Source organism: Panthera uncia, chromosome F1 (genome assembly GCF_023721935.1).
Source record: "Panthera uncia isolate 11264 chromosome F1, Puncia_PCG_1.0, whole genome shotgun sequence".
In the NCBI taxonomy this organism is placed as follows: domain Eukaryota; kingdom Metazoa; phylum Chordata; class Mammalia; order Carnivora; family Felidae; genus Panthera; species Panthera uncia.
In genome coordinates, this window is record NC_064813.1 from 41,948,060 (window position 1) to 41,972,668 (window position 24,609).

The 24,609-nt window shown below is 55.4% G+C and overlaps 1 protein-coding gene across 1 annotated transcript in view; it reads left to right on the forward strand.

The window, feature by feature from the left end:
* NFASC (neurofascin) overlaps window positions 1-24,609 on the forward strand; it is a 71,550-nt gene that overhangs the window by 35,000 nt on the left and 11,941 nt on the right. The window contains exons 19-27 of the mRNA XM_049634477.1: window positions 635-857; window positions 2,846-2,961; window positions 4,618-4,822; window positions 5,979-6,101; window positions 7,118-7,291; window positions 9,435-9,449; window positions 14,624-14,866; window positions 18,339-18,455; window positions 19,719-19,871. Of these exons, the coding sequence (XP_049490434.1) occupies window positions 635-857; window positions 2,846-2,961; window positions 4,618-4,822; window positions 5,979-6,101; window positions 7,118-7,291; window positions 9,435-9,449; window positions 14,624-14,866; window positions 18,339-18,455; window positions 19,719-19,871 (1,369 nt within the window). The remainder of the gene's footprint in view (window positions 1-634; window positions 858-2,845; window positions 2,962-4,617; window positions 4,823-5,978; window positions 6,102-7,117; window positions 7,292-9,434; window positions 9,450-14,623; window positions 14,867-18,338; window positions 18,456-19,718; window positions 19,872-24,609) is intronic.

Below are 24,609 nucleotides of genomic sequence, written 5' to 3' on the forward strand. Positions count from 1 at the left end.
CCTCACAGCAGCCCTGGCAGCTGGGCTGAGCCCAGATTCAAGACACTGGGCTCATCTTCAGGACCTTGCAAGGACTGGCTCTTGGTCTACAGCTCTGTAGTGTGGGCTCCCAGGGGACCGATTCCTGGACCATGCCCTCAGGGAACAGAGAAGAGTGTCGCACCCACCATTAGCTGCTGGGAACGACAGGATGGTCACACATGGATTTGGTAGAACCCAAGTCAGTTCTGGAATTTTGAGTTCAGTGGCAGCAGGCATGCTGTGGCTAAACCACAACTCATCCCTCTCCGACTTTAGAGAGTATCATGTTGTTTCCTTGTTTTGTTCTTACTGATCCGTCACAGGAGAGTCCTGTTGAAACTACAACTTTGGCTCCCTGTGCACTTGCAGATGCGGGTGGCTCTGGGAGTCAGAGTGACTAGGTCTTGGGCGAAGCCTGTCACAGAAAATCTACATGCAGCTGAATTCATAGGACTCTGGCTGTTGGGGACTCAGTGTGGAGGTGGCACACCCTCCCAGGGCTGCGAGGGAGCCAGTGCTGTGCAGATGGGGGCAGAGTGCCCGGCACAGAAGGAGGGCGCAGGCTGTGGGCGGGTCTGGGCTCCACCCTTGCCTTCAATTTCTCCCCGCTCAGCCCATGAATGCCACCTCTGCCTTTGGCCCCAATCTGCGCTACATCGTCAAGTGGCGGCGGAGAGAAACCCGAGAGACGTGGAACAACGTCACAGTGTGGGGCTCCCGCTACGTGGTGGGGCAGACGCCTGTCTACGTACCCTATGAGATCCGGGTCCAGGCTGAAAATGACTTTGGGAAGGGCCCTGAGCCAGACACTGTCATCGGCTACTCCGGGGAAGATTGTGAGTACCCTCCCTCATCCACTAGCAAGGACCCTCCCAGCCTGGCTGCGCAAGGCCAGCCTCACAGACCAGGAACCTCAGGGCGGGTCATAGGGCCTTCCGAGAACATCCTGGGAGGACAGTCGGTTCCCCGGAAAGAGAAATCCCCTATGGTGAACTCGGGCAACAGGCCCCTTGTAAATGTCAGGAGCAGAAATGTCATCACACAAATGCTAGTTAGAATTCTTGAACATCATCACGTGGTCCAATGCTCCCATTTTTATGGATGTGAACCCTGAGGCCTTGCGAGGGAACAACCTTGCCATTATTACACAATAGCAGATGTCAAGCTGGAAAATAGAAGCCGGGCCTTCGAATCTACCTTACTGCCAAGCCTTGCTAGTGCCAGGACTTCGGGACTCTCCCTCCCAAAGAGCCATAATTAGACTCCTCTGCAGGAAGCAGGGCCCTAGGCCAGACTCCTTCTTGGCTCCCCAGGGGAGACCTCAAGAAATGCAGACGGTCTCCAGAGGCTTAGTCTGGAATGATCCAGACCAGCCACCTGCTGGCATCCCCAGTGTGGCTTACAAAGAGAAGTTCTTTGGAGGCTAGCCTCAGTGAACCAACAAGTTTCTGGGCATGTACATGGAAGTATATGCCTGGCTTTTAAGACAGCAGTGGCCTCCTTGTCCACAGCACGTCAATTCAGTAGGCTGCTGAGCAAAGCAGGGGGGTTGGTGGCGCCCCTCCCAGTCAGGGCGATCCATGCCCTCGTGGGTCTGCATCTGATCCCAGAAAAGATCACGTAGGTGGACGGGGTGACCAGAAGGAAGGGAAGAGGAGAGTCTTGGGGAGTTGCAAGGGCCAATACTGGGGTCAAGAGTCGAGCCAGTGTTGTGTGTCTCAGTCAGATGGAAAGAAGTGAGGGTTGGGCCCCGGGCCCCACTTTCCTGGACCCACTTGGGAATAAGTGGAGGGTATCAGCAGGCTCTCTGTCCATCCTGCTCCTCGTCTTTGTGGTGGCAGACACTTCCAGACAGGACATTGGCAGGAACTACTGGCTGGCGAGTATGGACTAAGCAGGGTCTAGTCGTGAACTTCATGGACCTGCCCACAGTTTCCATTGCACCTGCCCACCCCCGAGGGCTGTGCTCTGCTGGAGGAGGTGCGGGGGGGGGGGGGGGGGGGGGGCAGAACAGCTTTGGCAGCACAGTGCAGAAAATGGAGGCAAGAATCAGTCATGAGGGAGGGGTGGGTCTTCTTCTTCAGGTAGTCAAGGGTCAGAATCCCGTCCTGAACTAGGTTAGGGCATCTTCGTCTATGGGTGATGTCTCCTGCAGGGTCCTGGTAGGAAACAAATGTCACTCAAAGGGGACTGTCTCTAATGTGAGGACAGGGTTCAGGAACCACGCTGCCCGCTGGGCTAGCAACAGTGGAACCCCAGTATAACACTCTGAGCCTTGAAGGGTCAGGGGACAGGTGAGTCCCCACAACCAGGACTGCCCTTGGATAGAAAAGTACACCACCGTCAACCTGAGCCCCGCAGAGAGGCAGGCAGGGGACTAGGTACCCACCCTCCCTCTCCTCCTGCCCTGGGGTCTCCTATTGAGCTCTCCTATTGAACAAACCCTTCCAGAAGCCTGGGAACAAGGGGACCAGCTGACACGGTCCGGAGAGGGTAGCCTGCTGGGACACAGAGCAGGGTGGGGAAGGGTAGCACATGGGATGAAGGGGCAAATGGGGGCTCCCAGCATCTGAGAGTAGCAAATAATTGCCTTCTAAACATGTAAGTAGATCCCTCCCACCAAGATGGCCACCCTTTTGCCCTGGCCTTTCCCCCACTCCCGCAAGTGCAGCTTCATGGAGCAGTCATAGCCCCTGCCCTCATGGAGTACCCAGTCTAGAGTGGGGTGGAGGCACAGGCCGGCAGAGAACAAGTCCGAGGGGACCCTAGAGTCCAGGGGGCAGCCCCGCTTGTATAACCAGTTCTCTGTCCCAACACATTGCAGATCCCAGGGCTGCGCCCACTGACGTTAAAATCCGAGTCCTGAACAGCACAGCCATCAGCCTTCAGTGGAACCGCGTCTATCCCGACACGGTGCAGGGCCAACTCAGAGAGTACCGAGTGAGGAAACCCGCTCTCAGCCCCGCCTAACCACCCAGCTTGCTAACCAGGGCAAGGGGGTAGCAGACGCGGGCCATGAGATCCTTGGAAGGGGTCCTAGGGATAGTTTTTAGATCCAGAGTTGATTCACGAAGATGATGTCTAGTGTTAGCGGTTCAAAAATACACCCAGGAAAAAATTACCAGGTGTGGCCTGCAAGAAATGTGCTGACGGTTCTGCTCAGCAGAAAATCACGGGAAGGGTGGTGGGTCGGGGTTGGCCCTGCATAGCACATTACGCTTCTCGTACATGTGTGAGCAGGCACACATGTATCTTAGGAGCAGTGTTGAGGCACCCCTGAGCTACACTCCTCTCCTCTCCGAATGGCCCCCGCTGGGCTGCTTGCCTCACCCAGCCTGCTTTCATGAAACCCCAGCTAACAGGGAGAGCCACCAAAGACCTTCCCTGTTGCCTCAGCCAACTCGGGATTATCCAGGATATGGATTATGAAGGCCCTCGGCTTCTCCTGGTCTCCCTGCCTGTGAGCAATTTCTGCTCACTGGTCTCTCCTCTTAGAAAGGGTAGGCCGAGGTGCGGAAACGGGAGAGAAGACCCAGGCTCTGCCAGGCTCTCCCTTACTTTATTTAAAAGTTGCCTGGGAAGCGAAGGAGGCTGTAGGCATGGGACAGTTCACGTTCTGTGACTTAGAGGTCATTCATTGAGAGTTGGCTGATGGACAACTGGGGGCAGAATGGAGGGAATCAGTCTCTTTTGCGGACATGAATTTGGTAGGTAGGGGAAGGAGGCAAGAGGATATATACACTTCAATGAGCTCTTCCCCAGCATTTGACTTGCACTCTTTACCTACTTGCCCGGAAGCTTTCTTGGCTAAGCTCCCATTGGGCCCCCTTCTTAAGTGTGGATTTCCTCCTTCCTTTGCCATTGGAGGCCCAAGTGACGCTGGTGTGGCAGCCTGACCTGGGCCTTCTTACCTACTGCTAACTGTTCCTTGTGTCCCAAACTCTCTCGACTCTACTTATAACACTTACCACCTTCTGAAGGCCATCCCGTCCAAGCTCTTAACAGCCTGGCGTCCCCTGACTTGGACACGTGTCTATCCCATTCTAAAGGTCTTCAAACAATATTAAAAGAAAACGTTTGACTTCAAAGGATTAAATCAGCTCTCGTATTCAGACTTCTGGGGGTAACCTGTTACTTTTCAACTTCTGCTTCCTGCCGATCTAAACCATACTAATCCAACTCAAGGTGATGTGGTCTTTGAGCACAGAAGAGAGCTTTCCGTGCCGGGACCCTGGGCTCATATTTGTGGTTCCGGCATGGACTCCCTGAGCAACTTGTTCCCAGCTTGGAAATAAGTCTCATGATGGACCATCGCCATCAGTAACTTTGGCCAACCTGCCTAACCCAGAGAGGCGATGTGGCTCAGAAAACGATTGAGCCCGAAACACCCATTTCTTGTTTCGCATCAACTCTTACTCACTGGTGGCTGATGAACAGGGCTTCTAAGGCCGCTCCCCCAGCCCTAGGGGGACTGATGAGGGCATTCGGGATTCGGAGCCCGTGGCAAGCAAAGGGAAGACCGGTCACTACCATCGGCACTAACAACTAACCCGCTCCACCTGACCGTCCCCTCACCGGCCTGCCTCTGTCCCGAAGGCCTACTACTGGAGGGAGAGCAGCTTGTTGAAGAACCTGTGGGTGTCTCAGAAGAGGCAGCAAGCCAGCTTCCCCGGTGACCGCCCCCGTGGCGTGGTGTCCCGCCTCTTCCCCTACAGTAACTACAAGCTGGAGATGGTTGTGGTCAATGGGAGAGGCGATGGGCCTCGCAGTGAAACCAAGGAATTCACCACCCCGGAAGGAGGTAGGTGTGACCCACAGCTCTTCGGGGTGGGGCAGGACCAGGGTAGCACGTCCAGGCGGGCCTGGAGCAGCCCCCAAGTGACTTGGCCGGACATTACAAGGCGACCTCTGCACGACCCCGAGAAGCTGATGTCCCGCGAGCCGAGCGGCTCCTGCCATTCCCACAGCACGCCAGCACCTCCAGGGTGGCCTGCCCTGACAGGACATTGTGTCTCAAGAGAAGAGCTGTGCCGTCTGCTGACCGCATTCCAGACAGGCTGGTAGACCGACCCCCGCAAAGGTGCTGGGGGAGCCTGGGCTACCCCCACCTCCAGAGGCCGAAGCACGGTCACCCTGACCGCCGGAAGCACCCAGGACCTTCAGAGCTCTCTCGGCACTGTAAATCCAGAAGTTTCCATCGGGATAGCTGGTCTGTGTGCACAGTGGCCCCACAGGGGGCACCCTGATGCTGGTTCACGGTCCGCCTGCTCCTGGGAGGCAGATGCCTGCGAAGCTTATCGGCTGGGCATTTGCTTTGCCCTCTTCCATTTCTCCCCCTCCCTTTTAACTGCTTTCCCCCCATTTTTCTTCTCTTCCTCCTTCTTCGTTCTTCTCTCTTGTTTTCTTTATTCCTATCTGTCCCAGCCCCTCATTTTCTCTTCATCTTTGGCCTCTCCGCGTCCCTCCCGCTCCTGGTGCCCTGTCCGTGGATCCCATCTTGGGTTTCTTTCTCCTCACCCGTGCACCCCGCATTGCCGGCTCGGAGCCTGCCTGCTGCTGGCACCCAGCGGTGAGCATCCTTGTCTGGAGCCTAGGAACCACAGCCTCTGTGCCAAACAGCTGTGGTTGGTCCCCTGCCAGCTGGAAGGTATCTTTGCAGGAGCAGAGCCTAACGTGTGCCGGATCCACAGTAGTTGCTAAAGGAAAACTCGACTGACTTCTTCCCCGCTTAAACCGAGTCTGAGCCATGCTTGTCCTAAACTGGGGGAAGCAGCATCCTGGATGGGGCGGTGGGCTTTGGCCCCCTTGTGGTTCTGATGGGTTCCGGCGTGACAGTTATCCTGCCTGGGGGTTACCCAGAGGTCAACACCTTCATGCTTGTGCTTTGTTTTTGTGTGCTTCCTCATCCTGCCTCCATCCTCCCCCTCATCTCCCCTGCCCTCTCCTCCTTCCCCAAGTACCCAGTGCCCCCAGGCGTTTCCGAGTCCGGCAGCCCAACCTGGAGACAATCAACCTGGAATGGGATCATCCAGAACACCCCAATGGGATCCTGATCGGATATACTCTCAAATACGTGGCCTGTACGTTCCGCCCTTTTTTTCTCTTAATCTGGGAATCGGAAACCCCATTCTCACCAACTCACGAAGGAATCGAGGCAGGAAGCCTATGGGTGCAAAGGGCACTGCAGAGGGATAGAGGCACCTGGGAGAAGTTCCCCATGGGATTAGGAGAGGCAGGCGAGACCGAGGGAGCTCCTGGTCTAATGAGGGGTGCAAGTCGGCCCCTCAGGGATCTTAGGGTCTCCAACACCCAGCAGTAAGTCTAGGAGAGGCAGTTTTGACCTCCTCCGATGGGGCAGACTACATGCAAGGGAATCCACACGACCCTTGGGGACACCAAACAAGGTGTCATTTATGTTAAGGCAGCTGTATATAGAGCGACTCCGTCAAGAGCCTGAGTAGGGAAGACCTGACCTTAAGAGCTCAGTGTCACCATGCAAGGACAGGGGTGTCATCACATTTGAAAAGCTGTAAGCCTTCTAAAGTAGGTGATGTTGTATCGCATTGGGAAGCTCAGAGGGCCAGGTGTGGTGCGGTTGACGATTTTAATAGCCAACTGTGTGCTTCTGTGCGGTTCTGAATCAATCTCTGGACCTGACCGTCCCCCTTTGAGGTATAGTGAATAGGCCTTTTACAGAGGAGGCATTAATGATCAAAAGCTCTAGTTGGTTGTGCCCTAGTTCTGTTTGAAAGGAAGAAAGGAACTCAAGTTTTGTCCTTGTTGAAAAGGCCTGGGGATTATAAACTAAATCTTTCAGCATCAGCCACATAACTTTGCAGTGAGCTGGAGATAATGAGATCAGTGAAAAAGCATTAACCCTGGTGTGTCATCGGAGGGAGAGACGGAGGGGTCTCGCCCACCGCTCTGCCCTTAAACCCAAATCCCCTGCCCCCCGGGTCATTAAGGTTTCGGGGCAGGTCCCACATGTGCCCTCTCCAGCAGAGTCGGGAAGGCTTTCTCCTCCCAGCTGCAGACTGTACAACCCACCACGGTCAATGTTGCTGAAGTTCAATTCCACTTACCTCTCTCTCCCCAGTTAATGGAACCAAATTAGGAAAGCAGATAGTGGAAAACTTCTCTCCCAATCAGACCAAGTTCACGATGCAAAGAGCAGACCCCGTGTCGCGCTACCGCTTTACCCTCAGTGCCAGGACGCAGGTGGGCTCTGGGGAAGCAGCCACAGAGGAGTCACCAGCACCCCCGAACGAAGGTAGGTGCATTACGGCGGCCTTGGGGATGAAAGGTCCCAGCTAATTCAGATGCCTAGAGAAACACCCTGACCTGACAGCCTCCTGGGATGGAAAGAAAACAGGGCAGCGGGTCCTCCAGCCCCCAGTAGGATACAAGAGAGCCTGTCTCATATACTGAGAGGTAGGTGCTGGCGAGGTATCTGGAAAACTCACATCTTCTTAGATGGTTGCAGTCAGACCTGATCCCAACTCTGTCGTGATTTTCTCAGCTACTTAACATCTATCACCTTGCCTTCTCTGGGGGAATAAGGAAGAGGGCCTGCTTGCAGCCTGAGCCGAGTGAGTTGTCAGGTCCTTGGGGGGGGGGGGGGGGGCGGGCGGCGTTGGGAGACAGCCACTGGCCAAGCCAGCTTCTTGAGGCACAAATGCTCTCAGCTCCTGGCACCTGGCGTCTTCCAGCGGCAGAGTGCGCCTGCCTGAGACGTCCACTAGAGGGGGCTCCAGGCCCACCTGTGCCCGTGCCGGCTCCCGGAACCTCAGGGATGCCAGGCTGCAGAAAGCTTGATGTTGGCAGACCCTCTCCAGAAGGAGGGGACCCCCTGCCTCTCCAGAGGCACAGTGGGGTATTCAACAGCCATTTCCTGAGCACCTGAGGTGTGAGACACTGTGCCAAAAACTAGGGCTACCGCCTAGGAGGGGAGACAGCCACAAGGATATCTGATTGCTGTTCTCAAGTCGGTGGCTGTGCAGAGGAGGGGTGAGTCCTGCAAGGCAACACTTCACAGGAGAGGCAGTGAAGCAGACAACAGGTTACCCTGTCTAGTGCTTACCCCAGCAGGCTGAGGTCCGACGGCCTGCCCCTGGCCTGGATGGGACCTCCTGAGTACCCTCTCCCACCCCAGCAGAGCCTCTGCTTCCGTCGCTGGCCCAGGCCTGCTGCCTTGCCCTGGGCCCTCACTTTAGCTTCCCAGCAGCCCTGCGTTCCTCCCCAGCCCCGCCCCCAGGGCCAGCAGGCCAGTGCTGAGGCAGGCGGGAGAGGGGACAGACAAGCTGGAGAAAGGCTGACAATCCTTCCTGTGTCCCTCTGTGGTCTTGTAAGCCAGGAGTGAGCCACCCTATAAGTCCCCCTCCTAGTGTGCTCGTCAAACCCTCTGGGCACTCAGGCAGTTTATTCGGGCTGGGGGACTTTGGGCAAGTGGCTGATGTAGTCTTCTTCCCAAAGGCCTGGCCAGACGGGAGAGTGCACTTTCCTGATTGCTTAATTCTATAACGAGAGACATAAAGAGAGCCTCTTGTAACCTCCCCGTTTCCAGCCCAATGCAGAACATCAGATAAACAAAGCCCCATTGTCCAGCCCTAGCGACCACCACAGGATAAGTTCTGCAGCCCCAGGGGACAAGAGGACAAAGAGAGACTTTCTTCTCAATTTAGGGATTTGCAGTAAATTCAGGAATTCCTTTTAGGGCTCTCAATCCACAGTTGGGTTTCTTATTTCATAAAATACAGCTGTTGGGAAAAAACTAGGATAGCAGACCCTCAGGACAGGAGCCGGGCCTGAGGGCCACAATCTGTGACGGTTCCCGGCCTTCCAAGGCTGAGACGGTGTGGGGGAGGGTTCGCGAAATAGGCTCGCCCCTCCTCCATCCACCCCAACACTATACACCATCTTCCCCCAAAGATCTACAGGAACCGTCCTTTCTACGGGGGTTGGTGGCCTGCTCTGCCACCTACACCTTATGCCCTCAATTCTTGGCATGATGGAAGGGCCACCCAGCCTGCCTCATAAAGATCAGCCGAGCCAGGGAAGGATGCACCCTGGAGGAAAGAGCTGGGAACAAACCACTCGAGACTGTCCCTGCGGCCACCTCCTAGATGATAGTCTTGGAGTGGAGGTGGAATCAGAGTGTATTAGAAAGGTCTCCCAGATCCCGGTGGAAATTTTCTGTAGGAACATACCAGGCCCCAGGGAAGTTGAACATGAGCCCTGGACACCAGTTGGCATCCTCGGGGCAGTAGCCAGCACCTGGCCACACTGTCTGGGTCAGGTTTGAGCCAGACGCTCCTCTGCTTGCTTGTCCCGTGGTTTCACCTGTGCTCTGTTTTGTCTTCCCTCTCTCATCCTTTCTCCCTCTCTCTGGCCATCTTGGGCGCTGTGTTCTGAAGCTACTCCAACCGCAGGTACCGTACCAGCAGCAGAGGTAATGGGCATGGCATGGGACGGTGCAGGCGGAGCCCAGCCCAGCCAGGGTGGAGAAGGAGGGAGAGGCTCGGGATGAGGGCATGCTCCCCGCTCACCCTTTCAGTGGTTGGGAAGCCAGACCGGCAAGGAGGATGTGTGTGGGGGAGGGGTCGGAGGAGGTCAAACACCCCCTCTTCCCTTCACTTACTCTTGGCCTCCTGGGATGGCTCAGGAAGGGCCCCCCCACACACACACACACACACACACACACAGGCTCCAGACCCAGTCTCTGCACCTGCAGGTCTCTTAGAAGCTGAGCGATTACTTCCCCTGACCCACCTGGGCCCTCGCCTAGGCTTGACATCTCAGAACGCAGAGAGAGGGTCCACACCCCTTGGGTGGCCAGCCGTGCCCCTCGAAGGAATGCTGCACCATGAGTGAGAGCAGCTGGCCCCCGTCTGCTGGTCAGGCTGCCATCCCCTGAAAGGGTGACCTACGGGTGAGCACGCTGTGCATGCCGACCACGCATGCTGCATGGGGGCCCAGCACCAGCCCTGCCATCTACCATGGGTTCTGGTCAGCGACGACGAGTGAGCTTGTCCTTGGATAGGGCCAGGTGCTCCAGGACCTGGCGTCTTAGCGGGCACCACGGGCTGATTGTTTCCTCGCCCCTTAGAAACCCAGCTTCTCAGATTCTTCAGCATTAAGAACAGCCTCCACTCTCAGGGTCCGGGAGGTAAAGGCACAGCAGAAGGGAGGAGTGGGCAGGCAGGTCCCGGCTTAGGAAATGACCTGCTAACCACATGGCTCCTCTCAAGCCCTCATGTTGTGGGTTCGAGGACACCAGAGGGCGCGTCACCACCACAGAAGGCCTGTCTGCAAGCTGGAGAAGCTAGGCAGGGGACCCCAGGGTTCCTTCCCCCCGCCCTCCTCAGAAGCTGAGGACAAGGCTCACCCTGGCAGAGCAAAGGCTGTGGGGCAGGGGGTCACTAGAGCCCCCTTAAGCTCTTAAGGGGAGGAATGGAGAAGCAGGTGAGGAATCTGAGGGTTGGCTTATGGAGGGTTACCTAGTTTGCTTGCCTCCCCCCCTTGACTCATTTATCCCCCACCCCCGTTTTAGGTTGATTCTATTTCTGTTGCACACCCGCTTCCTTCCGTTTGTTTGTTTTGCCAGACCTGTGGGTGGTGTGCCGCCATCATCCCTCCCTCCCCCAGGCCCCTCCTCCCCGCTCCCCGTCATCAGCCAAGCTGGTGGGTCCCAGGGCCTCCGCACAGGGTCAGAACTCCTCCTCTGGAATAGGAAGTCGAGAGAGGTCCTGGGCCCGGGGACCGTGGAGAAGGCCATCCTTGTACTCTGGGCATTGTCCTGACTTTCTGACTCAAGTTTGCACACGGGTCTCTTCTGGAACTATTCTAGCAGGTGCTCGGGGTGGCCTAGCAGGCTTAGCGAACATAGAAGGGGAGACTCGAGGCACCAAGAGAATTAGCTTGAAGCTCGTGGGTCAGAGCTCCCAGCCGCCCCCCCCCACCCCCTGCATCACCACCATCTGGCACCCTGGGACCCAAGACAGACGGGTCTGGTAGCATGGGGTCTGCCTTGCTCAGTGAGCACCGTACCACTCTGGACTGCCCCTCTCACGAGTGGCCCCTGCAAGGGACAGCGATCGTTTCCAAACCCCCCACTTTCCGCTTCCCGTTTAGAAAAGATCCAAGCCCACCGTGGCATGCACAATGAGCTCAGGGGCTCTGTCCCTCTGTCAAATGTGTTTCCTGGACTCCAGCTTCACATGACATGCTGGTAGAGGCACATTGCGCTTCTTTGTAAATGAGATATGCTGATGGCACCAGCTGTTCTCAGCTTTAAATTCATAAGAACCTTCTGCACAATCTGCAGGTGCCAAGCGATGGAGCCCAGGTTCCACATTTTTGACACGGGCCTGTTATCCAGCCCACTGCTCCCTTCCCTCTCATCTTCCCCAAACCTGGGTGGTTGTTTTTTTTTGTTTTTGTTTTTTTTTTTACCCCAGGCTGATCTGTTCATACCTTACCCCATGAAAATAACCCCTCTCGTGCACCTGTGCCTGTGGTCTCTAAGGATTGCTGCCCATCTGCCCTGGCCATCTGTGATTTGGCCAGGGTAGTCCACGCACCATGTGGACATGTTTGGACTGAACCCTCCACCTTGGAATGTCTGGAAACTGCTGTCCTCGTCTGTGACTTAGAGCTGCAAATGTTTGGTGGGCAGCCCCGTGACAGGTTCTGGGGTCAAGGCTGGTGCTCTCCACCGATCACTGACGGACATAGTGCACAGAATTATGGTTCTCCAGCCCATAATTCCTGCTGTAACTAGAGATGCCCTCTTAGCCCAGCAGCATGCCTGTCCAGCCTGTGGGCCACTCTGTCTCTAAGCCCCTCTGTCCTCTACCCGAACCCCACCCCAGGGGACGAAATCCTCTAGATCCCCTTTGACCTGAGCGCTGGACGGTTTCCCCGTGAAAACCTGCCTTCCCCTCGCGCCTGTAGGAGCCTCCAACAACTCACTCACCTGACCCAGAGCCTTTCCTTTTCGCCTCTGCCCTCCCTGTCTGTCTGGCCCTGTCCGGCCATGGGACAATAGATGCAGCTAATGAGTGGGCCAGAGAGAACACTGATTTGCCAGCTGTGACCTCAGCCAGCTGAGGCTGCCTCCTCCATGGTGACTCCAATGACGGGCACCCTCTGGGAGGGCGCCTGGGAGGCCACTCCTTGCCTCTTGTCCCTCTCTCCCTAATACCCCGAGGCTGCTGCCGCTGAGCTGAAGGAAAAGCATTTAGGTGGCCTTCGCCAGTAATGCTTCCTTCTGGTCACGCTTGGTGGAAGGAGCCATTGGAGGACAGGGACAAGACAGTGCCGCATCCTCAAAGTCATTTCCTGTTCTTGTCTCTGACCAGCAGGGCCCTCACCTAGCCTCTCTTAGCGTCTCTGTCTCTAAAGCTGCTCGGGGGACGGCCCGGGGAGGTGCGTGCGAGCCTACCTGTGGGCCTGTGGGATGTAGTGTGTGTCTCCACTTCATAAGAACTAAGGGGCACATGAGTGTGTACAGCTTTGGGGGGAAATGACATTGATTCAGGGGGCCCCGGAAATGCAACACCACTGCCCAGGTCTGCACTACACAGAGTGGGATAAGTTTAACTCAAAAGGAGCGTCTTCCCAAAGTTTCTTGATGATGCCTTTTAAGTGGTCATAGAAAAGGGGGGCCCTGCGAACACTGTATTTGCCAGAAATTATTAGAAAATACCCTGTTGAGGAGGAAGCAGATCAGAGAAAGACCTGCCCCGATGGGCAAGACAGCCTCTCAGGTTTCCTTCCTGCAGCACAGAGCAGCAGGAAAAGTCCATGTGTGTCCACGGCACAGGACCTGCAAGGGGCCAACTCTGGGAGAGAGCTGACCTTGGCCTTGTGGATCTCTCGGGCTTTTCCGTGTGTCTGTCTGTAGGTCTTGGTGAGTGTGATAGGTGAATTCCCTCATGCTGAGTTTTTATAGCACTGAGCTTTCTAGGCCTGGGGCCACCTTGGACCTGCTTCAACAGTGGGGAGGGAGAATGGTCCCCACCCCACACCTTCCTGATGTGTGAGTCGGGAGGTATAGGGAATATAGCACTGCCTGCTTTGACCCTGCCCAGGAATCTTTGGAATGCATGGGACATACTTGGCCACCCAATGTGACTTCTGCTGTCAGCAGCCTCAGGGTCCGGCACTGCCTCTGATCTTGCAAATAGGGAAGCAGTTGGGATCCCAGAACAGCCCCTCCTTCTCTATGGGGACTTGTAATATTGGACACCCAGGGGAATGAAAGGGCTTTTGTTGGTCAGACTCTTGTTGAAAAGGCCTAGGGTGTCTTCATTCTCCCCTGAGAAAAGCTCCCTGTCACTTGTCTCTCTGGCTCCCTCCCTGCCCTGGCCCCATCCCAGGCAGTGAGCTTATTTTCTTCCTAAACTTCTAGAGATTTAGAGATAGGCCTGGGATGTCACTATTCCTCTGCAGTTACAAGTGTCTCATATCTTAACATCCCTGCGTTCTGCCCCATAAAGTCGACCCTGATCAGATTACAAGAGATGGCAAGAGGAGACGGGGCTCTGTCTCTGATTTGCCCCCATCATTCTCACACCTCGGCTTTGGCAATATTGGAACGAGAGGGTCACAGGACAGCCCTTTGGTAGCTGCCATGATCCTCCTGTAGAAGGAAAGCAAGCCTATGGAAGCGATGTCACATAGACAGACCTAATCCCCTGGGGCTGACCAACGTCGAGGGTAGCTTCGGATGGGAGACGAAGGTGTGAGAGTGAGCAGAGATCTGAACCAATCCCCTGCAGATTTATGCAAAAAAGAAACCCACAAATGTATCTCGCTTGCGTCCTGGGATTTCTCCATCTACCAAGCACAGACTATGCTGTGGCAGCATTAGTGTCCCTCCCACGTCCTGACATGAAGGGGAAACCCAAATGTGCTGGGAAGAGAGGAGTTACTACACGTTCGGGAGGACTATCACTGGGCAGAGAAGAAGGGAGGAGAGGCAGGGCCACGGACTAGAGCTGAGTGCCTGGGGAGGGGTGGACAGTGAGACAGGAGACGCGGGCCACGCTGGGAGGCCGACCTACAGAGTGGGGATTGTTCTCTCTCTGGTTGGGTTTGGGGGTGTCAGAACTCGAGCAGCCATGAGAAAGGGGAATTTGGGAGCGGATGGTTGGGAATGGGAGCCGTCCGGGTGCTGCTGCGGGACACAGCCGGCCACCTGCCCCCCTCCAAGGCTGGAGCTCCAGGGCTGCTGCCTGGCCTGTGTCTGGGTGGCGCTGGCCTGGGACCCCGAAGCCGTGCCTGGGGCCGGAGTGACTCGGTGTGGGTCCTTTCCCATCGCCACCCTCACCCTCACCCTCGGCCGGGTGCATGCTGGGCGCTTTGAGCCACACAGACCATGCGAAGAAAATGAAACACGCACGGGGCTTCATTCTCTTCCTCGCCCATGGCTGTGTCCTCTCCCCGTGATCCTCTGACCCGGTCCGTCACGCTTGCGGGGGCTCCCGGGTACCGAGCCCCATCTCCCCACCGGGCTGCCTGCCTTGCACGCGGGGGCCGCGAGGCCAGGCTGGGGACGCCCGAACCAACCGGACTCGGCTGTTTTACATTTCCCTCCCAGCTCCTCCCACGTTGCCCCCGACTCCGGTGGGTGCGACGGGCGCTGTGAGCAGTACTGACGCTACTGCCACCGCTGCCACCACCGAAGCCACCACAGTCCCCACCATCCCAGGTGTCGCACCTACCACCATCGCCACCACCACCACCACCACCACCGCCGCCACAACTACAACCACTGCCGCCGCCGCCGCCACCACGGAGAGGCCTCCCGCCACCACCTCCGGGACTAAGATGCCCGAATCCGGTACTGCCCACTGTCCCTGCGCCCCGATCCCTCCGCGGGAGGCTCCCCGCGTGGGGGGGGCGGGTCTGGGATGCCGTTGGCCACCACCGCCCTTTGTTTCCACTTTGAAGGCACACGTGGCGAGGATTCTCAGTCTGGTAGTCCGGGGGCACGGAGCACCTCGGCCCATCCGTGGGCGGCTCTCCACGCCCCCATTCTAGCCTCAGATCTGTGTTCACAGCGGGCCACGCTCCTCAGGCAGGGTCCCCGGGTCCCGGATGGGAGGGCCGCCTCCACCTCCGCGCTAAGCAGCAGCTTAGGGCTGAGCACCCTGGAAGGGAGAGAGGACGCGGGCCTGAGCCCGGATAGTTGGCCTGAGAGGGCTTCCTGCCCCGGCCGTGTCGCATTCAGCCCTGCAACATAGAAGGCTGAGGCGTGGAGAGCGGCCAGCCCTGCCTGGCAGCTCTGTTCCCAGAACCCTGACTTCCCTCACATCGTCTCCCAACAAAGCACGCTTCCGGCCGCCCCCCCCCGCCCCCTTTTTTTAAAAGAAGAGCTTCCGGGAAAGAGCCTTGCCAGGGAGCCCCATAACGCCCACGCCCCTAGATGCACACCCGAAGGGAGAATCGCAGCCTTAAGAATTGATTCCAGGGCTGGCCTGCTGAGCCCAGAAAATGTGCTGTCCCGTGTGCAGCCAGGCCAGGAAGCTCTGTCCTTCCAGCATGAGGAGAACCCCTAGGCGATTTAGCCGTCCCTCTAAGAACCAAGCATCAAACACTCTTTCATTACCATCCAGGGGAGGGCCTCTAGTTCACAGAGCCCACGGGCCAGCTATAAAATCAGTGTGATGCAGCTGGCAGGGGACGCAGGAGGCATCCAGAGCCCTCCGCCAGCAGCTGTAAGACTGTAGACCCCTCTGCGTCCTGGGCAAGTCCCTTTACCTTCCGAGGCCTCACGGCTCAGCACCTGAATGAGGGTGGAGGCTTAATGCACCGTGTGAGTATTGTCTTTAATTCAATTAAGTGAGCCCAAAGGGGAGGCGAGTGATACATCGGGAACACGGTGTTCCTCAGGCCTTGAAGGCATGGATTTGCTTTAAAGATACAATATCCAGAATTGAAACAATACGGACTTTAGGAAGAAGTTGGCTAAGGAGAAGCCTGGCAGGCCATCAGAAGCTCCCACCGGTAGTTTGGTGTCGGGTGTTCTTTGGGGCCACGATGAGGCATCTTTGTGTGATAGCAGGGCCCTGTGTCCCCGTGAATGCTTGGAGGTCACAGAACAGATGCACAGAGAAGGAAGAAGGGGACTAGACCTTGCCTCCCAGCAGAGTCACTGCCCTCTGGAAAGATCGGCCTTGCTGCCACATAGGACTAGCCCCATTGACGCTCACACGCGACTTCTAACTGTCCAAGACACTGCAGAGGACCTGCCTGTGCCCCTGAGTTTATCTTTAGAGCTTGGGGACACCCCGCAAACATCCTCACTTCCCTCAGTACAGGAGAGTGGTTCTGCCAGCCACGATTTTTTTAACCATCTTTCAGCTTTTTCATGTCTTATATCTTAGGACCAAATGTTTCCTAAATTTCCTTTCCTTTAGGGTGAAATGGGGCTTTTTATTTGGCCTTAACTTGTCTCTTTCAGATTTCAGGGGATACCCCCTAATTCTCCCTTTCTGGGAGCCCGCAGAACAATCCATGCTTCCTCTCACGCTTTTTGTGCTTTATAGTAATTGATAGCTCTCCTTCTTGGTCTTTCTCTCTGAGCTTTTCAGTTCTTTAGCAGTGGCACTGCCTTCCCCCAGCTCCCACCTCTGTGTCATTCTGCTCCAGTCATGCCCCAGTCTCCACGCCCTTTACGAGAGTCAGATTTGGGTCAGTATTGTATTGGTGGCCAAACTGTGTAAACCCAAATTCTCTGGCTACTTCCAGGCCCCAGAGCTGAGGAAGAAGAAGCTCAAGTTCCCAAATCATGAGTTCTCATAATTCATTCCCACTAGCAAGAGTCGTGAGATTCCAAGGAGCTGGGATTTGGGGTGGCTTAAAGCTGCCAGTACAATGGAAACACCTGGCAGATAAGTAAAGAAGCCTATCTTCTGCCCTCCCCATGGAGAATGCCCTGTGGTGCCATCAGTGGAATCTCTTTCTTGGCCCCTCACCTGACATGAATCGTTCACCTGGGGCAACCCGCAACTGACAAGGTTGTAGTGAGAAGGCACCCCCCGAAACTGACAAGGTTGTAGTAGAGAAGGCACCCCCTTTGAAGTAAAGACCAGGAGCTCTTTTATCGCTTCCCCAGCCCTGCAGACTCAGTCACATGTCAAACGGATAATGAATAAATGCATCACCAATGTACTCTATTCATTTATATTTGACAAGTGAGTTAGTGACAGTGCCCCCTTGCATGCTAATAAAATATACAGGAGCCACACTTGTAAAGTCTTTGAAATACAAGGCTTCATGCTAGTACTCCACCATTAAATCTTTGCCGGGAAATGGGGTAATCAGACTGCTGGGACTCTTGAAAAATGATTACGTTTGAAGATTAGTGCCACTCTCCTGTCCACAGGCTATGGTTTCAGACAGTGCGGTGGCTTTGATAAAGTGGCTCCCAGCTCATAGGAACTAGATAATTAATGTCTTCCGTACTGCATGGAGATCAAGCCTGAAAGACAATTTAGTGCCGAGGAGCCAAAAAAATTGGATTCTTCTGGTGTCTCAAACCCTGGGGATTGGGGGTCAAGAAGGAGTTCTCTTCTTTGGTTCCCATCTAGCCCATGAGAGGGAGAGGAGGGGCTCATACTGTCTCTACTTGGGACCCTGGGGTTGTTGACCCCAAGTCCCCTTAAACAATCTGAGGCCATGTTCCACACAATCCAGGATCTTGCTGACCCAGGGACTCCCGAATCACCTGTCTGTGTTACCGTTCTCCTGGTTCAGGAGCCCTGTAAGGCTTTCCCACGTTTGGTCCTGAACTTTCTACACATCACGACTCTTGAGGGGTTTCTAAAGATCCTGCTCTCCTTCCTGTAGAGTGTCTGTAGCTGAAGGGAGAGAGGCTGGCACCTCTTTGCCCCTCTGTCTGTAGGATGGCCAGGGGAGCTTTGCCCAGCGTCCGGGTTTTACTGCACCATTCCAACCCATGACAAAGGATCAAAAAAGGGAAAGAGCCCAGGTCCGAGCCTCCCATGGCATGGATCAAGACCCCCTCTTTCATTCCTACCCCCATCTGTGTGGACACACAGTTTCCAGCTCTCCCTCACATACAGGTCCTCCTGTCTGCGCCCGCTCGTACCTGGATGGCGACCTCTGGCCTGGCCACCAAGGCTGCAGCTTGGAGCGCTGTCGGGCCCCCCGCACAGCCACTTCTGAGTCTTCCCCTTCCGAGCCGCGCACGCGTGTGTATGTGTGTGTGTGCATGTGTGTGTGCACGCGTGTGTCTCCGGAGCTGCCTGTCTCCTCATCACTAACCCCTCTTCTAACCTGCCCACCAGCCCCCGACAGGCAGTCCATATGGAACGTCACGGTCCTCCCCAACAGTAAATGGGCCAACATCACCTGGAAGCACAATTTCGGGCCCGGAACTGACTTTGTGGTTGAGTACATCGACAGTAAGCATTGCTGAGCGGGGCACGGCGGCAGCTGCGGTGGGTAGCGTAGATGCCATTAAAGAGATCCTGTGAACTCCCCCAGGCTCAGAGGGGCCTGTTAGCCCGGCTTAATTATGACTTAATGAAATCGATACGCACTCAGGCGGCAGTGGGGTGGGAACAGCAGTCGAAGGAGAAGGAAGAGGGCTTCCGAAGCCATTAGTGGAGGTCTAGGGTTGCATGTGCTGGGGAGGACCCGGGTAGTGGGGCCCTTCGTCCGTTTCCTGCCCAGGATGAGGGTTCCGAATAGCCCCCATAAGAGCCAAAGCTCACTCTGTGTGGCTTTCCTTAACTCAGAATCCACTAGTGTCTGGTTTCTGGTTTCTTCACTAGTTCAGTTCAGACTTTGGGTACCACGGTGTTTTGCTCACAGAGGGATGCCAGTGCCCTACGGTCCAAGGCACAGACCAGGGTCGCTTGTCGCAGAGAGCTGGTGGCTTGAGCTGAGCTGTTCACTCTTTATTGGATCTTGGGATCAAGGGTCATATTCATTACGCTGTAGGGGGTGGTCAGCGTATCTCCTTCTTTGAGAGAAGGCCCCTGTTCCTGAGGACTCAGCCCCACCACGTTGTTGTCTAGCGACTAAACCAGCTAACCCAGCCAGAAGATCTCTAAGGGACGAGCAAAGCCAAGTCTTAGTTCTCCGTGGTCGGAAGGGTTCACATCCACCGACTCTCATCCCTAGTTTGGCCCTTACTATTTCAGCTTCCTATAACCACCGTTCGCCCTACACCCCGATAACAAGGGTGCTCCCTTCTCCTGAGGTGTGGATTCTCCACACAGCAAGAAATGAGAGGTGAAACCGGCAGTGAGAGCCAAGGACTGGAGTCCTGCCTCCCCTCCGGTTACCATGAGGGATGCTAACTGGCTCTCCGAGCCTCGCCAGAAAGCTCCCACGCGGGAAGTTTGTCACCCCCAGGATAACAGAGCATTGACTGACCTGCTCTGTAGGAGCAGGAAGTAGGTCATCACGTTTAGTGCCAAGGCTGTAGTGGGGGAAGAAGGCTTGAGAAAGAATAGTGCCGTTGGCTGAAGGGCCGTCACGTAGGAGAGTCGGCGTCACGTTGGAAAGGCTGGTGGCGCTGCCTGGTGACCTCCTAGTCTGCGCGATGGCCCGACCCCATCCCCCACGCTTCTGCCTTTGACAGGTGACCAGGACCCTAAGCACTGCCTCCCCGGCTCCTCCTGCCTGGCCCTAGGCTGACTGAGGTTTCTGTTCCCCAGGCAACCATACGAAAAAAACTGTCCCTGTTAAGGCCCAGACCCAGCCTATACAGCTGACAGACCTCTATCCCGGGATGACATACACGTTGCGCGTTTATTCCCGGGACAACGAGGGCATCAGCAGTACCGTCATCACCTTTATGACCAGTACAGGTGAGAGGGGATCTGGCCTGGCCGTCCCCTGCAAGCATGGGGCATTTCATTCCATCTCAGCTTCCTGCTTGTCTCTTCTCCTTGGAAAGAAGACTCATCCCACCCATTCCCCACCTTGCATGGCGTGTCTCAGCTCTTAGTCAGTCCGCAGCTCCCAGAAAGCCAGGAGGAGCCAGAGTGCATGCACAGCGGAAGCGGAAAGTGCCCTTCTGACCCTGTGGCGACGCGTGGGGAGTCAGAAAGAAACGAGGACAGAGGAGGCCGCCTGGCCCCCTGGCTGTGCCGGCTACACGAGGGCTTGGTGTGTGTGCGATCGTGGGCGCTGCGAGAGGGTCTGGGGGCTGCCGGAGTGCAGAGCAGCCTGCCCTGTGTGCACAGGACGTGGAATTAAGGGATAGGGCCACCCAAGGGTCTTGACCCAGAAATCTTCCCAGGATCGGCATGTGTGTCACCGCCCTGCCACTGTCATCTGTTTAAAAAAAAAAAAAAGTTCCAAAGTGTGTGACACGAATTGTTCGGGGCTTTATCCTGGTTTAGTTTTTTTGTCCCCAGTTTGCCATGGCTTAAAAGTAGTTGACTTTCTGTCATGCTGGGGAAGAGGAAGGAGCTCTCCAGGAGGAGGATAGTCCTGGCTCAAAAGGGACTTCGGCTGTAGCTAGAGAAGCAACCTCAGTGTGCCAGATGAACAGGCCACTAGGGGCTCAGTAAATGGTATAAGGTCTGGGCGGGCAGGCAGTCTGGAGACTTGAGGCCACCTGCTCATCTGTTTGTGTGTATCTTCATGGTCAGCCGGGCAGGTGGCCGTGCTAAGCCCTGAGGCAAAAGGTGAGGGTGGGGGAAAGAACCAAAGAGAGAAAGGGACCAGGTCCTGCCCCCAGGATGTCCTAATCACATGCAGGTTAGGAGATATGAGCATGGCGGGGGTGGGGAGAAACACACAATGATTCATATGACCGTATGAATGTCGACTCCGTTATTCATTACTCTTCCTGTGGCCAGGCTGATCCTGGTAGCCTGCATCTTGAGATTCACCACCTAATTGTATAAATGTCTCACTCCACCCCTTCTAGCCTGGTCCCTCCTGGTCTGGACATTCCAACCTCCTCCCCATGCCTCCGGCCTATCCTGCCCACGTTCATGCTGTCAAGACTCAGGGAGTCTGAGTCCGGCTGCCTGCTTGAGGCTAGCCCAGCCAACTCAGGCAGGATGTCTGAGCGAGGGGCCAGGCCAGCTTGGGAGCCAGGCAAGGGAACTGGACAGTTGACCAAGTAGAGCAGGTGGCTGGGCTCTGCCCGACCCAGTCGGGGTCTCAAGCTGTTGCTCATCGGCGCGTGCGTTTAATTTTGTTTCATTATCAACTTGAGTCCAGCACAGAGGCAGGAGGCACAGATAAGATTCGAGCCTGGAGCCGCTTCCTAGGGAAGGCTACGAAAGCCAGTGCAGACTGCTTCTAGACTTCTCCCGGGACTAAGTCCTGGGGCTGAGAGTGAGGGCTGAAGAGAAAGAACCAGAGAGAAAAGGGCCAGTCCCCGCCCTCAGGGATGTCCCAGTCTGCCTCTAGGTATCAAACGTGCGGTACGGGGAGAAAAAAAAAAGATGATGGATAATACACTTCTGAACATTGACTCAGTGTTCTTCTCTCTTTTCCTGTGGTTGGTCTGGAGAGACTGATCCTGATAGATTGCTTTCAGAGTGAGTTTTCCCAGACTCCTCCGGGTGCACGCCGGGGTGGGCGGGTTTGTGACCCGAGCTCTGAGTACATATTGTTCGCTTACCTCACTGGCTGGCTAGAAATTACTATGTGCAAACCACACGGGGAAAGGAAATATGTTCCTTTTCTCAAGTTTGTGTGTGCCTGTGTGTGTCCGGATCCTTCGAAAACGCACGCTGTGTATCCTGCGGGTGGAGTCCAAAGCCAACTTCACACGATTCCCTAGGTCCCAGGGTCTCATCAAAGCAAGAGTTTATGAGCATCTCTGGGTCCGACCACTGGTCATTTAGGTGACCACAGGCCATCACTTTAGTCCACAGACCCAGACACGCAGCAGTGGTTCAGGGGGGAAATAGAAGGAAACCACGAGGAATGCTAACTGGTTCCCTGACCCTCACCGGAAAGATCCCACATGGAAAGTTAATCACCTCCTTGAAGCTTTTAAAGCCAAAGAGACCCAAGGGGCCACACACACATAGCCCTGGACTCTAAGGGGCTCATGAACTCTTCTGTCCTGGGGTCGGCTGGGGTCAGCAGGGTGGGGCGAGGTGGCAGTACGCAGGTGCTGACAGTGGGCCAGACAGCAGACTGCCTCAGACCTCAGGAAAGCGGGAGGAGGCACATTAGGGGACCTCACTGTGGTCAGTTTTCTGCTGTGTTTGGAAGAAACCCGGGATGGGGCACGGTGGTGATACAGAGGCATCGGATGGTCCTTAAGTAAGAGCAGCTAAGCCTAAGTGCATTTGAAGGAAGTCTGCCCCTGTTCTGTTTGCTCACCTCCCCCTGTTTGTGAAATGTAATTCTTCTGCGGACGTTGAGTGACTGGCCTTTGAGTCGTGAGAACTGTCTTGCGGACGAATGGCCTATTTCTGAGCAGTCTTGTAGGGTGTGGTGTGGAAGGCACACAAAATATGGCCTCTGGTCTAGAGTCAGAGGCACTTGGACCTGAGTTGGCCAGACGTTGTGGGCCGGATGAGCAGGTGCTGTTCTGGCTCCCTGTTCCAGCGGAAGGTGGTGAGTGTAAGCGCACCCTGGTCTTTGAACGTTGTCATTACTGTGTCCATTAGGAATCTTGAAACACGTTGAACAGATCGATTAAGAATGGTGTCGGCGGCCAAATGTAATACCCTGAAACCTCCCTACAGTGCCTTCCGTCTCTCAGAGTCCACTCCGTCGGGTCACGTCCTCCGTGAGCTCATCTGGTCCTAAATTGCTCTCGGTACTTGAGAAACTAAATCATTTTGATGGGGTCCAGTTGAACCCACCTTACCTCAGATCCCACTTGGTTTGGGTTTGGGTTCTTTCTGAGATATCGTTGGCATATAACATCGTATTCGTTTCAGGCGTACAATATAATGATAGGATATATGTATGTATATGTTGCAAAATGACCTCCACAAAAAATTTAATTAACATCCAGCACTCCTCATAGTTACAAAACCCACTTGGATTTGAACAGGCTTCTGTGTCCAAACCTCACAGAAAATTCTTTGCCCGTGTGGCCACTCTCCCTGGAATTGTGAGCTTCTCTCCCAAGAGGCTCGTGGAGGTGGCTTGTTGGGGTATATCAGAACAAGCATCATGAAGGTGGTAGGGGAGCAAACAGGTCACTGCACACCTACGAACCAAAAGCTCTGCAAAGGACAGGAGCCACCATCCAGACTCGGGGTGTGGCACACGGCCAAGCCAATTTCCCAGTGACCCCAGTCGGTATCCCAAGCTAACCATATTAAATTAGGATTAAACTGATCATTCATAAGTGTTCACCGCCTACTTGTTATGTGACCAGCATCGTGCTAAGCCCTAGGGGGGGCTCAAAGACTCCCCTGTTCTCAAGCCTTTAATAGTATAGTTGGAAATCAGGACCCAGGAAACAGAGCAACTGAGTATTACATTTCGTGAAGTAGACAGGGGTGAATTCTGAGATTGCTGTAAGCCAGAGGAGTGGGAGATTCGGGAAGGCGGGGTGGAATGTGGAAAGGTAGAGAGCAAGAAGGGCATGGGTGTGGGGAGGGGGAGGGGAAGAACCAAGTGCCCAGAAGGCCAGGCATGACAAAGGTGTCCCGGGAGCATAATACACGATGTGTCAAGCAGACAGAGCACCGGAGGAGATGCTGGGAGGATGTTAGCTGGGAGCACTGGGCTTACAGCTGCAGAACTGGCTGGAGGGCCAATGCGAGGTGAACAAAGGGATCGCCCCGTTGGAAAGTCAGGACCGGAGGACAGGTGAGGGGAGGAGCCAAGGCTGTAGAGGTGGTTTGGGGAAAGACCCACTCCACGATAGCAGTTGAAGCACTGAGTAGAGAGGGGCTTGAGGTTTTCCCATCGGGATCGGAGAAAGATGGTGACAGGAACTGGAGACCGTGCAAGGTGAAGGAGTTCACCTGTAAAAGGACAGTGCCTACGCTAGAGCTGAAAAGACTGGCGGCTGCCTCTAGGGTTTTTCTTTTAAGATGCTGGGAGCTTCCCTGTATTTAAGAGCAGAAGGGAGGAGGCAGCAAAGAGGACGATGCTGGAGGGCTTGACGTCCTTCTAGGATTGAGCCACCCAGGAAGGGAGAGCTGCCACCAGTGCCATGGAGGAAGGGACAGCTGTGGAGACTCTGAGGTTTCAGTGGTCACCCGAGTGGAAGGGGGGAAGCCGCCCACCCGGGGAGAGGGTAGCGTGGGGCAGCACGGAGAGGGAGGAGCAGTGTGGGAGGATGATGAGAGGGGGATGGAGAGATGGGCAGGCAGCAGCAAAGGCCCAGTCGAGGAACACGTAGCTTACGAGCTCTTTGCCTTGAGCAAATCACGTAAAATCTCTGTGCCTTAGTTTTCTCATCGGTAAAATAGAGCTAATAAAGCCTACCTGATGGGATTGTGAGGATCGAATTAGGTGCTGGGTGGAGACGTACTCAGAGCCGTGACTAGCCCACAGGAGGTGCTTCTGTGTGCACTGTGATAGTGGGACCGTATCCGGTGGGAACAGGTGCTGTGAGAGAGAGAAACCCGAGTGGCTGGTTGGGGGAGGGGGCTTTGGCTTTAG